This window comes from Phalacrocorax aristotelis, chromosome Z (genome assembly GCF_949628215.1).
Source record: "Phalacrocorax aristotelis chromosome Z, bGulAri2.1, whole genome shotgun sequence".
Taxonomy (NCBI): Eukaryota; Metazoa; Chordata; class Aves; order Suliformes; family Phalacrocoracidae; genus Phalacrocorax; species Phalacrocorax aristotelis.
In genome coordinates, this window is record NC_134311.1 from 54,066,229 (window position 1) to 54,083,503 (window position 17,275).

Here is a 17,275-nt window from a genome sequence, read left to right on the forward strand (position 1 = left end):
ACAAATGAAAATGAGACCTATTGGGGTTTTTTATAGGTTTTTTTTTTAAAGATATTTGACTTGTTTCTTCAGCAGATTTGAAGTATTTCTTTCCTGAACACTATTACCATTTTAGTCCCAAGTTAAATCACATTCTTAAGATAACACTCAGTTATTGGTGAATGTTACTGATGCCAAGGATTCCTCACCCAGGCTCAGCAGCTCAGGAGAGCATCTGCACAGCTTCTAGTGGGAGCAGTGCAGCCATTCCCACCCTGTGCAGGACCAAAGCTAGTAAGGTCTGTCCAGTCTTAGCTGCTACAGTTCAGTGTCCACCAGTTTCCCAAAGCTGAGAAGCATCACAGAAAGATAACTGATATTTTGGTTGCCAAAGTCCATCCAGGGTCACATCCTCAGGCCTCAGCACTGGTGCCAAGGAACCAAAAGTTGGTGGCAGCAGCATGAATAGCCCCAGCTCTGAGTGTGTGAGACAGTGACAGAGTGAAATCATGAGGTGAGGGAGGAGGTAAGGAGGTGTGTGCTGACACTGAGGTTTGACATGGTTATTAACCTGGCCTGGCAAAAATAAATAAGGCCAGTTCCATCTGCACTGACTGTATGAGTTAAATAGTCCTGGAGAGCTGGGAAGGACAGTGCAGAGAACTGAATGACCTTGGGGCATGAGGATATACTCTGCACTACTGTCTGTATTCTTCTGACTTTTGCACAATCCAGTGTTTCCCTTATCCCATGTGTTCTAAGTAATGGAGAGTTGACTCTAGTTATCTTTTTCCAAGTGAACTTTAAGGCATGCATAATTGAATGTTTCTTTTATGCTTTAGCCTTATTTTAATTTGCAACGTATTTTTACATATATTAATTTTTTAACATCTATTTTTGCTTGAAATATTTTGTTTTCTTGCAATGTTTTGTTTCATTTAAATGTAATAGAGGATGATCTTTTGATTGAAAATCTTCCTACAATTGAAAAGCTTTGTGAGCCACCACCAGGTATTGTACTCAAAGCAGATTTACATGTTAACTAATCATCCTAATACACTACACCTAATAAAATTGTATTACTTTTGAACCAAGTTTCTCCAGCTGTTTCAGGTATCTGACAGACAGAAGTAGTTTGAAAGCTCGACTACTTAACAGCAAGTTATATGTTGCTGAAATCATCAAAACTTGATATAACCGGTTTTATATAATGTAATCCTCTGTCTGTCACCTCCTGCTACCCCAAACAAGCTGAAACTTGGTCTTGCTGCTTTGGTTTGTCATTACTGCTTTCTTTCAAGTAAAGTGAATACATTTTCACTTTGACGATCCTTATTCTCAACAAGTTGGTAAAAATGTTTCTATATTTGCATATAACAAACCTTTGAAGATACACGTAACAAAGGTAATCTTTTTTTTAATTTTACTTTTATGACAGCCATTTAGCCAATATTAAAATTGTCTGAATCTTTGTTCCTAAACTGAACTAAAACCATTTGATCAGGTTTATTTATTTGCCCTTCTTATGACCAATGATGCAATCTTTTATTCTGCAGTTTGGCAACATCTTTGAGCGGTCAGTGCAACAGTTTGCATCGCTGGGTCACTAGCTCTTGTGTTAGCACAGTTCAGGGGCTGTAAATGGTGGTCGGGGCTGAGGCAGGTGGCAGGGCATCAAAGCCAGCTTTGCTGTCACTGCTGAAGGTGCTAAAACTGGAGTCTGGAGCTGGGCTACGCCTGAGACGCAGCAAGTCCGCCTCGGTGCAGCTCTGTGACATCCCATCCCTCTGAGAGCTCGCAGCAGGTGTGAAAGGCCCTGAAGCTGCATATTGCTGCATTGCATTGTATTTTCAGCAGCAAGGCAACAAAACGATGACTTCAAGAGTTAGGTTAAGCAGTTACATTTGCTTGAATTTATTGGTTTTTAGTAGAACACAGATATTTTTATGAATCAAAGTGGGGGCAGAGCAAAGAAGAGAGAAGCTATCTCATTTGTAGTCACTCAAATACATCTCAGATTAATGTGTACACATATATATATTTGCTTTGGACTTTCCAAAAACAGTAGAAATAGTGTTATTATTCCTAATAAATTTCACTCTTCAGTTAAGAAAATAATAGTATTTGTCTTTTAGTAATAGGAATATTATTTATATATTTGCATTACTCTGCATGATTTTCAAATATCAATATAAAAATATACACAAGACCATTATAAGTAAAAGATGTAAAAATAATCTATACATCTGTAAACAATCCGGTGTAATTAATACAGAGTAATCACTTCCTATCTGCTCTGCCATTGTTTGGTTTTCCTTAGTAAATTGGGGGAAAAGACAGTAAAACACCCCAGCAACCATAGTGCCAAATCCATTGAGTGTGTATTTTGGCTTTTGATACAGAATACTTCTGGAGTTCAGTATTGCACCAAACAGAATTTCTGGTTGTTGTTAACTCATTATTTTACTGCACATTTGCGTCTTGAAATAATGATTTCTGGATTCCTGACACTATTTAGAATCACAGCTTTTATCGGTAGTTTTCAGGGAGAGAAAGAGAACTTTGGAAACATGACCATGTATTGTCTGAAAGAATAAATAAAAGCAACCTACTGTTTATATTGGGGGGGAAAAACTGCCCATAAATCAGTGTTTTGTAGCCAGCATCATAATATTTTGTTAATCTAAGAATTTTTGGTTTTGAACTCTTCTGACTAGAGTATTGCTTTTGATTTAAGGAGGCCTAAGTGTTGCACTAGAGGTTTTTTTCATGGTACCGAGAAGTATTCTGAACATTTTACTACCTCAGGCAAGAAACCATGATGGAGAGTGAGGTGTGAGGTAGAAGAATTAGACCAACTCCTGTTTTTTACTCTCTTGTTGTTACTACTTCTTTCACTGACTCCGATTTTAAGGTCTAATATCTCATATTAGACCTTCTGTAAAGAACGAAGTCCCAACTTCCATTTTGCTTTTGAAAGCCACTGTTTTAAAGTAAATAGAATTAGTTGCCATGAGCAATATCATACAGAAACATTTTCTTTCTACTTTATGGTATGAAAGAAAAATTTCTCATTTTGCTCATGAAACATGAAAGTTTGTGCCTTCTTTGTGATAGGTAATATTAGGTGATACAGGCCATTTCAGCAGTGGTACAAAAAAATCCTTTAAGATGCTCTCCACTGTGCTGCTGCACTAATAAAAAGATGGAACTTCCAGTATTGTCTTTTATGTTCAGTGCACATATAGAAAATTGGTGAAAAGTAAAATCCCATGACAACTGGTTTCATCAATTGTACACACAGATTTCAAAAAGCCTTATTATGAGGTCTGAGTTGATTTTTATAGCTATGCATTGAAACTGTGTTGTGTTGGCACAGGCATCTGTGAAGGCTTCTCCAATAATTTCTGCTTGGGAATTGTAATCTTTGGCCAAAATAGTTAAAAGAATGTTCAACTGTTCACTTATATGGGGTGATATTCATATATTTGCATTTAAGTTCTTCCATACCGTAAGTTAATTATTTGCATTTCTGTGATCATTTTATTATTTTTTTTTTCCATACAATAAGCATACAGTAGGGATTTTTTTAAAGTAGTCTAGTCAATGTCTAATTTCCTTTGGATCTGTTGACTTTGTTTTCATCGGTAGCCATTTTAGTGCAGTCTTCCTCTGTCTCATATGTATTTCCTGTGTCCGTCCATTTACATAATGTCATCCTGATAGTCCTGTTTTCTTAGGCTGCTAAGCAGTGTTTTGATGGTGCGGTTGTACTGTACTTAATGTTCATATTTTTCTACATACTTGTCAAGTAATACTTCAGACACTACTGTGACCTTAATGGTTGTAACCTCTTGTGAAAATTACAGATGTAGTCAACCATTCTGAAATCTACTGCTAAGCTTTTTGAAAATTAAACCTATACACTGTATGTATTCTAGGTGTTTCACGTGGTCCCAGCCCTGTCAGCCTTGGAAACCAGGACACCTTGCCTGTTGCAGTAGCCCTTACTGAATCTGTTAACGCCTACTTTAAAGGAGCAGATCCCACAAAGTTAGTTAAATAGTGAATTGTTTTGAATGTAATAAGAAAACACACTGGTTTTAATATTTTTTGGGGAAAATGTATATTCATTAGAAGGGGGATTCAAAGGGGAATTTTTCCCCTGGTACAAGTGACAACAGTGGCTTATTGCTCTGTATTGGCCTGCATCCCACTAGGAGTTCATATATCCCTGCTTCGCAAAAATGTCTTCAGTGAGAACACTGAAGATGAGAAGGGTTTTTATCATAGTCAGGTAGGTGCTACATGTAAATTTGGGCAGCTAAAAGCACCTCGTTCCCCCTGTCACACCCCTTGCTATGATACTTAGGCCTTGCGTAAGCATAGTTGTGCCATGTTTTCAAAGCCTGAAAAATATCCACCAAGACTACTGTATGCTTAACCAGCTAAACGTTTTTCTTTACTTATTTCATCTGACTTCCAAGTTGAAAGTGATAGTACATTGTCACAGTGCCACATTACCCTCATTTGAAGTTAATTTTCCGTTTTTAATTCAATTCATCAGATTGTGGAAGTACAGTGGTTGCTTTAAAATTAGTATTACGACTAGGCAGTTAATGAGTTGCAATGAAACTGACGTTTTCATTCTCTTTCTAGATGTATTGTGAAGATTACTGGTGATATGACAGTATCATTCCCAAGTGGGATTATTAAAGTCTTCACCAGCAACCCATCTCCAGCTGTGCTCTGCTTCAGAGTAAAAAACACAAGCAAACTAGAGCAGATTCTTCCAAATGCACAACTTGTATACAGGTTTGTTTGGTTTGTAAAATGTTTTGTATGATTTGTAAAATGAGAGTTGTTGTATATGTAAATCAGAATTCTCTACAGTCATAATTTGATTTCTAATTAATCTTGTTCAGGTCAGTTCTCTCCACTGCCACCATTAAAAATCTCAGTGATTACTGGACTTGAAACTTGTGCTAAGAATACCAGGGGCCATAAAAAATAGTTTGTAAATGTAGCTGTGTTTTTACATGCATTTTGTAAGTTATTTCTTTATACAGTAGTAACAATGGTAAGATTAAATGATGAAACAGTAGCCTTAAATGGAAAGCAAGTAGTAGGAGCTACGCCTAATCTCATTTGTCACTTACTAGTGTATTTTTAAGCTGTATCATTTCTACAATAGATCAGATACATCATATAACTAACTATATCTCTCAGGTGTGTAGAAGCAGCTTGGAAGAACTCTTAAGAAAAAAGGCAGCTGATTGAGTAGGATAGTTCTTGAAATCACAGCACTTGGAGATCTGTGCAAAAAATAATATAAAAGCTGTAAATATTTAGCAGAGATTGTTTTCAGCTGAGTGGTTTCTATATCATTTATTGGAGAAATACAAAAATGAGCTAAATGCTTTTAGATGCTGCATTTTTTAAATTACTGAAATAATGAATCAAACCATATGTATCCATTCTTTGGTATTTCATTTCATTTTGATCATTCATACTTAATGTAATGAATGTTTCGTACAAAATTAAATTTAATCATTTTTTGACATGACGGTTTGTAACTAAAATATTAGCAGAGCTGTATCTGACAGTGAATTATACTGGGAAAAGTATATTTGTGAAAATGTCTAGCATTCTTCTCTGAGTGCTGTAACACTTCACCTCTAACTAAAAAGGATGCATGTAATAGATATTTACGAAGTTAAAGCTGTATGGTAATAATTTGACTTTTCGTCATATGCTGCAAAGGGTATCACTTCCTTGGTATTTCTAGAGATTAAAGTTTTTAATGAAAATTATATTTGTGGTGCTATCAGAATTTCTGATTTGAATTGCACTTGGTTGTGGAGCAGCAGAAAGATTCTACTACTGGTTTCATTTATTTAAATTGCGGAAGGCCTCTTTAGTGATAAGTAAGTGTTTGTTTATATATTTTACTGAAAATTGGAAATTCCATTAATCACAACAGTATATTGAGAACCAAATTCTAAGTAAGTTGGACAGACTACTGGTACACAAATCACTCTTCTAGGACATTCAACCCACTGCAGTCATATTTTCTGTGTTCCAGGTGCTCACTGTCAGCTGTCACTCTGCAGGCACACTCTGCACCCCTCCTCAGGGATGGATGCAGTTCCTCACTGTATCCACAGGCATTAAGTGATTTGAATTCCGATTGTGAATCAGTTTTCTTAAATGCTTCATCCTTATTCAAAATAAACCTGATGAAACCAGAACTGAAAATATTCTTAATCTGTAGAACACCATGCTCCAATAGCTCCCAAACAGGATTTTGCTTCTGCAGTCATGTGTGCACTTACCTACTTACAGAAGTGACATAATAAATTGTTACTAAGATTGAATTGCAACTATAAGTAGCTGAGAAACAATCATTTATAATAATTTAAAAATCGCTTTTAATGGAAAATATTTTGAAAGCTCACACTCTCTACAAATATATGAAAATACATTAATACATACAGGACCAATCTTAATTCAGTGTAATTAGTGAAGCTATATCATAACCAAAGCCAATTAAGATTTTAGGATTTATTCAAAATTGGATTATGTTCCTTTTCAAATACCACTCTCATCCCCACCTCCCACACATCCTCATGGCACCTAATTGCATTAAAATTGAGTTTATTTCAATGTAAAATCCAAATTCAGCATTAACTCCATCTTGTGATACAGATCATCAGTGGAGGAAACTCTCTGCTCCACAACCTGGAAGGAGAATTTTTACCAGATAAAGCAAGCAGTTATTTGTTTTAGGATTTAGAAAGGTACAATTATTTGTTATAAAGCATTAGAATAAATTCTTGCTTGAAATAGTGAAGGGGAGAGATCGAACCTTAATTTTCAGACATCCAAAATTTTAAAACTCAGTGTTGCCTTCTGGCTCTACCTTTCTTTTTCTTTCTAGTGATCAGTCACAAAGTGACTCCAGTACTAAGGATTTTTGGATGAACATGCAAGCTATAACTGTCTACCTCAAGAAATTATCAGAGCAGAATCCATCTGCATCCTATTACAATGTGGATGTTTTAAAGTATCAGGTAAACACTTTTTTCCCTTTGGAATTTGTTAAGGAACTCTGGCAGATTTGGTATCTACAGAGTAATTGAAAGAATTGCTCCTCCTGCTAGCATGCAGATGAACTGTCATCCCTCATGTAGACTGGCTCTGGGTATGTCACTGTTCAGAATGCATAGGCTCTGCCCAGGCTTAGTGCATTCCTGCTATGCTTCATGTCATTTCCTGGGATTCATGACCTGTTTCAGCTTGCTCACACTTCACTGCAATTCATGTGTGCAAGCTTCGAACACTGTTTCGTGAGGCATTTGTTAGCAAAGCCAAATTTTCCTTGAATTTAGGGGGTTTGGTGGAAGTTTGTTTGAGTTTGTAGTTGTACTGTCTTTGATTTTGTAATTGCCTAACTTTTGGATGCTGTAGCTGATGAATTGTAATATGTGAGAATGTATGGTGTTCTCACCTCTCACAATATGATGGAACATCTCATCCTGGAAAACATTTACAGGCACACGAAGGACAAGAAGTGTAGAGTAGAGTAGTCCCATGGATTTATCAAGGGAAAGTCATGCTTCACCAACTGGATAAACTTTTATGGTGGAAATGACTGGCCTGATAGATGAGGGGAGAGCCGTGGATATTGTTTACTTAGACGTCAGGAAGGCTTTTGACACAGTCTCCCATAGCATCCTCATGGAGAAGCTGGTAAAGTGCAAGCTGGATGAGCAGACACTGAGGTTGACTGAAAGCTAGCTGAACAGCCAGGCCCAGAGGGTGATGGTCAGTGGCACGAAGTCTAGTTGGAGGCCAGTAACTAGCAATATACCCCAGTGGTCAATACTGAGTTTACAATCCTATTTAACATCTTCATTAATGATCTGGATGATGGGGCAGAGTGTACCCTCAGCAAGTTTGCTGATGACAGTGAACTGGGAGGACCCTCTAGATATACCAGAGGGTCATTCTGCCCTCCAGAGAGACCTCAACAGGCTGGACAAATGTCTGATGAGAACCTCATGAAGTTCAACAAGGGGAAGTGCACCTGGGGAGGAACAACCCCATGCACTGATATATGCTGGGGGCCACCAAGCTGGGAATCAGCTTGGCAGAAGAGGACCTGGAGGTCCTGGAGAGGACACCATGTTGAACATCAGCCATCAATGTGCCCTTGCGGCAAGGGCAGCAAATGATCTCCTGGGCTGCATTAGGCAAAGAACTGCTAGTAGGTTAAGGGAGGTGAACCTTCCCCTCTACTCAATGCTGGTGAGGCCACACCAGGAGCACTGTGTCCAATTCTGGGTTATCCATTGCAAAAGAGACATGGGCATACTGGAGAAAGTCCAGTTAAAGACCACAAAGATGATGAAGGGTCTGGAGCATCTCTCCCATGAGGAAAGGCTGAGAGAGCTGGGACTGTTCAGCCTGGAGAAAGGAAGGGTCGGGGGCATCTTACCAATAGATATACATTCCTGAAGGGAGGGTACATAGAATACAGAGCCAGGCTCTTTCCAGTGATGCCCAGTGACAGGACCAGAGGTGGTGGGCACAAACTGAAATACAGGAGGTTCCCTCTGAACATCAGGAAACACTTTTTTCCTGCGAGAGTGACTGAGCAATGGAACAGGTTGCCCGGAGGGATGGTGGAGTCTCCATCCTTGGAGATACTCAAAAGCCATCTGGTCATGGCCCTGGGCAGCTGGCTCTGAGTGGCCCTGCTTGAGCAGGGGAGTTAGACCAGACAACCACCATAGGTCCCTTCCAACCCCAAGTATTCTGTGATTCTGTGAGATGATGTTCTGCCTGTCAATAAAAAATATTCATGAAAATTCAAGACACAGACTGACCTCGGAGAACAGGGGTTTGCTAGGCCTGCATTGAAGTGGTTGAACATCTGAGACAACTGTCTACATCAAAAAACCAAAGAACCTGTCAGGCTAGTTATTAATACCATTGCAGTTTCCACATCTTCCCAATATAGTTTAAAATCTTGGCATACTGAATCTATAACAATAATAAGTACACAGAATTCCTGAGAAAGATGAAAGGAACAAAACATTCTTTGGACTGCAGAAATTAGTACTGTGGAAGAATTACAGCTATTTAAGATCTTTGCTGTTGGGGGAAATTGAGGCATTGGTGTGCAGGAGCCCTGGCAGATAGAAAGGGTTCTGGGCTGCCAAGGAAAGGCAAGGTGAGTCACCAGGACATAGAAGTTTCTGCAAGTGGACAAGGAAGGTGGTAACCATGCAGTGGGGCAGTAACATAAGCTTAGCTACAGAAGCAGCAGCATCCAGCTGTCCTGCAGCAGAAAAAAATAATGCTTTGAATAGATAAGAATTATTTTGCTGGCTGCCTGTCCCATAATGACAGGTATTGCCCTCTGCTGCTGGTTGCTTGGGCAGCTGAGTTGGTATGGCACACAACTGCTAAGGATGAAGTCATTTTGGTGCAACCGTGCTTCTTGTGTGAGGCAGAACACAAGACTAAAATAAAATTATTTTGATTTACAAAAACCAGAACAGGAAGAAGCTTTGTGGGTCAGATGATGTTTAAACCTTTTCTTTAATTATTTTAATTTAAAATCAAAAGAACAGAAATTACTTTAGCCTGCAACAGTCTTTACAGTTCGGCGATTAAGGACTCAGAGGTCAATTACTCTCTTGATCTTTTGCCAGGATTTAGATTTAGATTTAGATTTAGATTCTGCCCAAAAGGGGAATATTTTAATTAAGCTGCTTTCAATGGTTTATTTTTTTACAGGTATCTTCAAATGGCATCCAGTCCACTCCCTTGAATCTTGCGACTTACTGGAAATGTAATGCTAGCACTACTGATGTGAGAGTGGATTATAAGTACAATCCAGAGTCTATGAATGTGCCTAGTATGCTGTCTAATGTCCAGGTTGTGGTACCAGTAGATGGAGGAGTAACAAACATGCAATCACTTCCACCTGCAAAATGGTAATATTAATACTTTTTATTATTTCAGATTCATGTCAGTGTATTCATTAGTATCATAGCCTGAAAAATTTCACTGGAAGAAACAGCTAACTTTTTTTGTCCTGACAAAATGTATACTCTCAGATATTTAGGACATTTTCTGGTCTGAAACAGGTCATGTACAGCCAATTCACATGAGCTAAAATTAAACAATATGCACCTATTCCAACTGTGTAATAACACAGCCTTTGTGAAATTTCCATCTTTTGGCCAATAGACAGCACAGACATCTTTATACAGTAATTTGAAACCAAAATCTCTTAATGGTTAAAAAATATTTTGTATGCATGTGTTTATAAATATAGCCATATATATGGATTATATAGAGTAAAAGAAATGCAGTTCTTAAAAAGATTGCTTGATTGTTCTAGCTTAAAACTAGTTTCTAATTGAAATGGTTTTAAAACAAACTTCAGTAACTGAGGAGCTCTTCATAAGCCAGGTAGTGTTGTCTCTCACTTCAAGTGTCATGCAGATTATTATCTGACTAGCAGCTACCTGCACCACCTTCTAAGCCTGCATTTACAGTAGCACTTGAAAGCGAGACACAGAGATCAGGTAATTATGTTTCTACAAGGTAGTGAAAACAAGCGGAAGGTAGCAGGACTAGGCAGAGCACAACATCCGTGGAGCAAAAGGTGAGCAGAATTCAACCACTGCACCTGTGGTTTGGCAGCACATAGGTACTTGCCCAGCTGTAATGTAATTCCTAGACTGTTTATTTCCAAGAGGGTGTTTTTAAAGTGAAGAGGGCAAAGAATACCAAGTTGAAGAAAGCTAGGCTTTGTTAACCATGTTACTTATAGATCAGTTAACCTTATAAAGCAAGGTTCAGAAGGTAAATAAACCTGATATGTTTATCAAATAGGTTCTGATGTTTCTGGAGGCAATGCATTTAAATGTATTAATCAGACAAAGTAGTAATACAGTATCATTTTAAGTAGAAAAAAATCCTGGCACAACTGTGTCTTTCTTGACTCGGTATTTCAAAGGAGCAATACTTCTAACCAAGTCACCTTAAACTTATTCTGAGCAAGGGCATGTTCAGTATTCTGCCTGAACAACACGACTAGACTATTTGGTGAAGTTAGTCTCCCGGCCCAGGCTTCTTCCAGAAACCCCTCTGTAAAGAAGTCTGGGTGAGAGCAGGAACACTCACCCAGAACACGTATTGTTACCTAGGAAGACTCAAATCTTAGTGACAGTTTCATTACGGATTCATCAGATTAAGGGACTTGACCCCAGATTCTCTCTCTTTCACCTGGGTGACTACCCAAGGCCAGAATTTTGAGCCTGGAGAGCTGACTGAAAAAAAAAAAAAAACCATGGGACATGTCATGTCCCAGGCAGCTCTAGTATTCCTGTTGTGCTACTTGTTTGGTCTAGTAGACGGGGGGTTTGTTTTTTGAAAAAATGTTTTACTTGACCTCCTGCAAATAACTTCCACCATCTGTGCTAAGTGTGTAAGCATTTCACTCCTGCTACAGTAATGCCAAAAACAATTTCAAACCTATCAGCACTTCGTGGTGCTCACAGCTCTTAAGTTGAACGCTTTACTTTGGTGGAACTGCTGCAAAGTAATCCAGGAGTTAAAATGCCCTTTCAGCTTAGAGGCTCGGGTGCTTGGTACCCTTTTTTGCCCCTTCACAGCATCAGAAGTTAGCTTAAACCCTGTGCCACTTACACCAACTAGTTTTACTAGAATGGAAATGGAATAAAATTCATGCTGCCAGGAGTCTCAGACAGGGGAGAGCAATCAACATCGTTCCCCCTCATACCATCATCATGAAGCATAAAGACATAGCTTTCAAACTGCGTCCAGGGCGTTTGGCTTGTCCTTACCCTTTGAGACTACAGAGGATTGAGAGTAGCGGAGCCAGAGCTGGGGCATATGACAGTGTTAACTGTATAAAAAGGTGGTGTGTACTTCTGAGCTCTGCTGCTCTGGGGCAGTGCAGATGCACCCTTCCTTTTACCGTTTGCTTTGTATAGTTTTCCACAAACCTACTTTAAAACTGTAAAATGGTTTATAAACCTCCCTTTAGAGATGTCTGTAACATATCAGTGTAAATGTAGGGAAATAACATGCTAACGCTGATGCTTATAACTAACGTACCATTCTCTTACAGGAACGCAGACCAGATGAAAGCATATTGGAAAATATCTAGCATTTCGGAGAAGTCTGAGAATGGAGGCAGGTTGCACTTTTGTTTTCTTGTACAGAAAAATTATAACAGTAAAAAGCCAATAATTTTAGCTCTACGCCCTCATGCCTGTTTACACATCTTCTTGGGCTGTATCCGGTTTACCAGTTCACCTTCTCAATTAATTTCCTCCTGAGAGGTTCCATTAACAGTGAGGTGTCAATCTATAAATTTTTTTAATTAGCTATAAGGGGGAAAATAGTGAAGCCCCCTGCAAGTACTTAGTAGCTTTAGAATATAGTTTAGACTGGGTAGCACATTATTACATCAATACTATTTGGAAATGAGCAGCTTTTCAAAGGAAAATATGTTTAATATCTGTATTTCAATTGTCAGTGTGTGTGGAAAGACAAAGTAGAAAGAGGTAAGTGGAATAATTGGGGGGAAGAAAAAAAAAATTCCAGAAGTCCTGTGCTAAGATAGAATCCACAACAGATGAGTCTTGACCAACAGTTTGACAGTCTTTGTTTTGACCATATACAACTCCAGGAAAAAAATTGAATATACACACATCTGCTCAGAGAGGTTATTTATATATAATTTTGTAAGTTACCAATAGTTGTCCTCTGCCCAGCTGCCTTTCCCTGAGGTCCAGTTGATGTCACAGTCCTTACAGCCTCTTCAGGTGCAATGTTTTTCTGAAGCAGAAAAACAGGACCAAAGGGAGGCATCGCATTGTCAAAGTGAAATGAAATCATGGTGTAAAGGAAAGGCCTTTAGCCCTGTTAAGAATTTAGTGAAGGGCATTACGAAAGCACAGAGTTGCATGTAAATATGAGCGGTTTCATATAGAAGCCACAAACCTGGAAAGGGAAGACCTCATCTATACTGGCAAAGCCTGCAGAGGTGTGGTAGTCATTCAAACAAAATCAGAGAATTTTATCTGACAGAGGTTGTTGCTGTAGTCTGGTGTACTTTGTTGTTCACTGACCTCACAGTTCTTTGCCATCTGTCTTCTTTATGAATACAATAGGGATAGCCCTTCCCCTGCCCCCTTTCCAAACTGTGAAGCCTCTTTTAAAAGAAAAAAATCATACTAAAACACAGATGCAGCCAGATGAAGATCTACTGTACACCTGCAGAGCAGTATGAAATGGGCTGCCAGCTTTGTGGATTGCACCTGATGTGTGTTCAGTAGACTTGCACATATACCACTGCTTCTGCACTATTCCCTCTCTTCCCACTGTCTTTCTTCACCTTTTCTTTGGATATAAACACACAGTACTCACAATTCAGTGTTTAAGAGGAAGTAATACTATGCTGGTCTTACAGAAACAAAGGGAGAAGCTGCACAAGCACTGTTAATATTAGGACAAATGTTTTGAAGTTGTCTTTATTCTGGTATATGAGCTGATGAAGTGCTTTGGGTTTTTTTATGGTCCAACACGTTATGTGAGCCATCAGTTGCAGACAGAACAAACTTTCAGTGCACTTGAATATATGAGTTTACATGCTTGCAGTGGAAAGAAGTTCCAACTTACCCAAACTATGACAGACCTACTGACGAAATGGACCTTAAGCCAAATTTATCAAGAACAAGCCATTGCATAAAACAATTTCATTCATAAAATCCTGCTTTTACCCCAGTAACATTTCAATTACTAACTTTCCTTATCATTTAGCAGTTCATATTGACTAGGAATAGCAAGTTGTTTTAAAGAAGTAAAAATACTTTACTTTCATTATTCCATTATTATTTAAATCTCATTTTTCCCAGCATATTTTGCAAGAACAAGAAAAGAGTTGTTAAAGAACTAGAAGAAGAGACTAGTAACAATGTTGTGGGTTTTTTAAATGCCTAGCTTTTACTACAGAAATGTACTTAAAGTAATTTTGAACTATTGCTGCTTTATAAAAGCATCAAAGTGATGACACTTCAGCACTGTCTCTGAAAAATCAACTGAAATTTGTGGGAAAAGTATTTAATCAGACCTTGTCTTTATTGGAAAAACAAGCATTTCTTTCCTTTTGGTACTTCACGGCACAGCAGCATTTCTTCCAATGGTTTTGTTCATGTGCATTCATCCAGACAGATCGTGACAACATCTAAATATTCTGATGCACTTTCAAATCTGCTAATGAAAAGTACTACATACAAGATAGGTGGTATTAAGTACTTAGAGACCAGCAAGCATAAATGATGTCTATAGCAACCAATCAGATATTTCAAGTAATAAGAGATTACTAGGCTGTCTGATACACACATTCCATATAATCTTGCAGAAAAGTTTATCGTTGTCTATAAATAATTCACTAGTCATTGTCTTAAAGAGAGTATTGGAAAAAAAGAGACTTACACTCTCATCTGTCTTGAAAATCGATGTAGGGCTGCTGCTAGGAATAGGTCTCAAAGGACACCATGTTACTTTCACTTTTTATTACTAAAAAATTTGGGAGACCATCTTGTTCTTGCAAAACAACCAGCTTTTCAGTTTTGTTCTTTTTGTAGGTTCTGGATCCCTCAGGGCGAAATTTGAACTTTCAGAAGGACCCAGTAAACCAGCAACACTTGCAGTGCAATTCATTAGTGAAGGAAGCACCCTTTCAGGAGTGGATGTAGAGCTCGTAGGCACTGGCTACCGGCTTTCCCTCCTGAAGAAGAGATTTGCCACTGGTAAGACACTGACAAGCTTAAATATTCAAATTAATAATATACATTCTATAGTGTTAAATTATAAAATACAAAAACTGTTAAATGATGTATAAATAGTTACTTTTCATTAAAACATGGCTGAAAATGGTTTTATAGGTTTTTGTTTTTCCATAGTTAGTCAAGCTGCTCCCAGGAAAATACTGACTGCAAAAAACCTGCCTTTATTTTTCAGGACGGTATATGGCAGACTGCTGATGTACCTGTGAAAGTCATTGGATCAAAGGAGTGCAAGAGCTCACTCTGCCCTCTATACTTTTCAAACACTATTTTAACATGCATTAATTTTCTCAAAATGTTGACCTACTTTGAGGCTGAACTACAGAACAGAAAATGCACTTTTAAAAGTCATTTTGCAAACTTTATTCCTTTATAATAGCACTGAAGTTAACTTCAACACTGTCTGTAAATGAACAACTGCAATATTTGGGGAAATTTGTTGAAACCTTAGTAAATTTATATAGACGAAGTCAAAATAGTAATCCATAGTTGTAATGAAAGTATGAAATTGTATGTTATACTGTAAACAAGAAACCTAAAAATGTAGGAGAGCAAGTAAGAAATATTTGAGCTTTCCATAAGTAATATTCATTTTTCAGATTTTTTAACTGCCAGTTTTTAAAAAAAGCAGAGCATAGGTAGTCTCATGTAGTTCTTCTGTCCACTCATGCCACAAAGCCAGCTTACAGATGTATAAAAGAAATGTAACTTGATGCCTGTGTATCATATATTATTAACATGTAAGTTGTTCTATAAAGGGGATTTTTCTGAAGTGCAATGTGTTACAAAATTGCAAGACAGCAGAGATTTACTTCTGCAGTAAGTACATTTTATGGGCGTTGTGATTGTTTGAATTAATGCTGTAGATTTAATTTATTTTTATATTAATTGCATAACATTTGTGCCTTTAAAAAAAAGCCTGTGCCTATTCAATTTGTTACTCACATGCCTCACTTCCTTTTTCAAAGTTTGGCTCTTCATCAAGAAAGCACGGTGTTTGTATAATACACACAACTATAAAAATTCCTTTGACTAGGATTTATATAGAAGGCAGATTTGCAAAAACTGGAGATTGTTTTAAAAGAGGTTTAAAATACTGGATTACTTCCTCATGGGGTAATTGCAATAAATGCGGCTGTAACAGAGGGAGATGCATCATGCAGGACTCTGAAACTTTGAGACAGAACTTTAACATCACCAAAGATGAGAATCCTGAAAAATCACTGAAGATGGTAAAAGCAAACTTTTAAAAGCAAACAGCATTTCCCTTCACTTTGACTGCAAGTCTTTGGACTCTGAGCGCTTTTGGGGTTGTGTGATGTGAATGTAAACATAGTACTTTGGGAGGAATAGCATTTTAGAAGGGTATTTTATGGCAGGTACTGCCATTTGTATTAGTTTAAATCTTTTCTGTAACCACCGATTTTAGTATTTGTATTGTCATCTAATCTGCTTGCCACTGCCTAAGCACAGGGGAGTGACACATTAGTAACGTTTTTTAAGGCAAGTCACTAATTTAGAAAATACTCTATGTATTCGTATTATAAAGTGTTTTTTCAATGCTGAAATCAAAAGTATTGGGGCAAATTAATTCAATCACCTGCATGTGGGAATTTTATATGACCATTCTGAATACCAATATCTATTTCAAATTCTTTATTAAAACAATAAAATGTGCTTGAACTAATTCATGCAAAACCAGTAATGAACTGGACTGCTGAAGCTTTACAATAAATTAAGCTTTGTAGAGGCTACCTAAATTCTAATGTATACTACACACTTGTGCAGGCAAGAGTTCCACTGTTAGCACTAAGCACATACTGTACTGTAGATTTGATTGGAAGAGCATATTTGGCTCTTAATTTGCTAATCTTATTGAATGGTAAACTCCTAACTCATAAAATGGTACAGTCTTTTTACTGGAATCGTAATTGTAATCTGCTTTGCAATCAAACTGTGTTTACCATGACAATATTTTATTAATGAAAACCCAAACCTGTATTGCTATTTTTAATCAAGAATTAATTTCATTTCTAAGTTAAATGAAGTAGTTATGTTTCAGCACTTTTAAACTAGTCTTCATTCAGGTGATTATACATACATATGCATTGGGTGCAGGTTACAATTTTGAAGCCATACAAGTTTATATAGACTTTTTGTAAAGAAATTCAAAAACAATGTAAAAATTACATTTAGCTATCTGATACAAAAAAGAAAAAAACATGTAGCAAGCTGGTTCTTGCTTCTGTATACAGCAATATCCATTGTAGCTTCTTCCTAAGAAAATTAATTTGTAAACACAACTCTAAAGGATCTGAATTTTTATGAATTGTTGCTACGTCAGACTGTAAATTAGAGCATACAAGTTTATCTTACAAAAATTGTAAATACTTCTG

The 17,275-nt window shown here is 37.5% G+C and overlaps 1 protein-coding gene across 7 annotated transcripts in view; it reads left to right on the forward strand.

Moving 5' to 3' along the window:
* The window catches only part of FCHO2 (FCH and mu domain containing endocytic adaptor 2), a 106,906-nt gene extending 90,784 nt beyond the window's left edge, over positions 1 to 16,122 (forward strand). For all 7 annotated transcript variants that reach the window (XM_075078506.1, XM_075078508.1, XM_075078509.1 and 4 more), the window contains 7 exons: positions 3,921 to 4,032; positions 4,639 to 4,794; positions 6,920 to 7,052; positions 9,787 to 9,986; positions 12,155 to 12,219; positions 14,679 to 14,843; positions 15,055 to 16,122. In XM_075078506.1, coding sequence (XP_074934607.1) covers positions 3,921 to 4,032; positions 4,639 to 4,794; positions 6,920 to 7,052; positions 9,787 to 9,986; positions 12,155 to 12,219; positions 14,679 to 14,843; positions 15,055 to 15,077 — 854 coding nt within the window. In that variant the 3' untranslated portion in view covers positions 15,078 to 16,122. The remainder of the gene's footprint in view (positions 1 to 3,920; positions 4,033 to 4,638; positions 4,795 to 6,919; positions 7,053 to 9,786; positions 9,987 to 12,154; positions 12,220 to 14,678; positions 14,844 to 15,054) is intronic.
* The last annotated feature ends 1,153 nt before the right edge of the window (positions 16,123 to 17,275 follow it).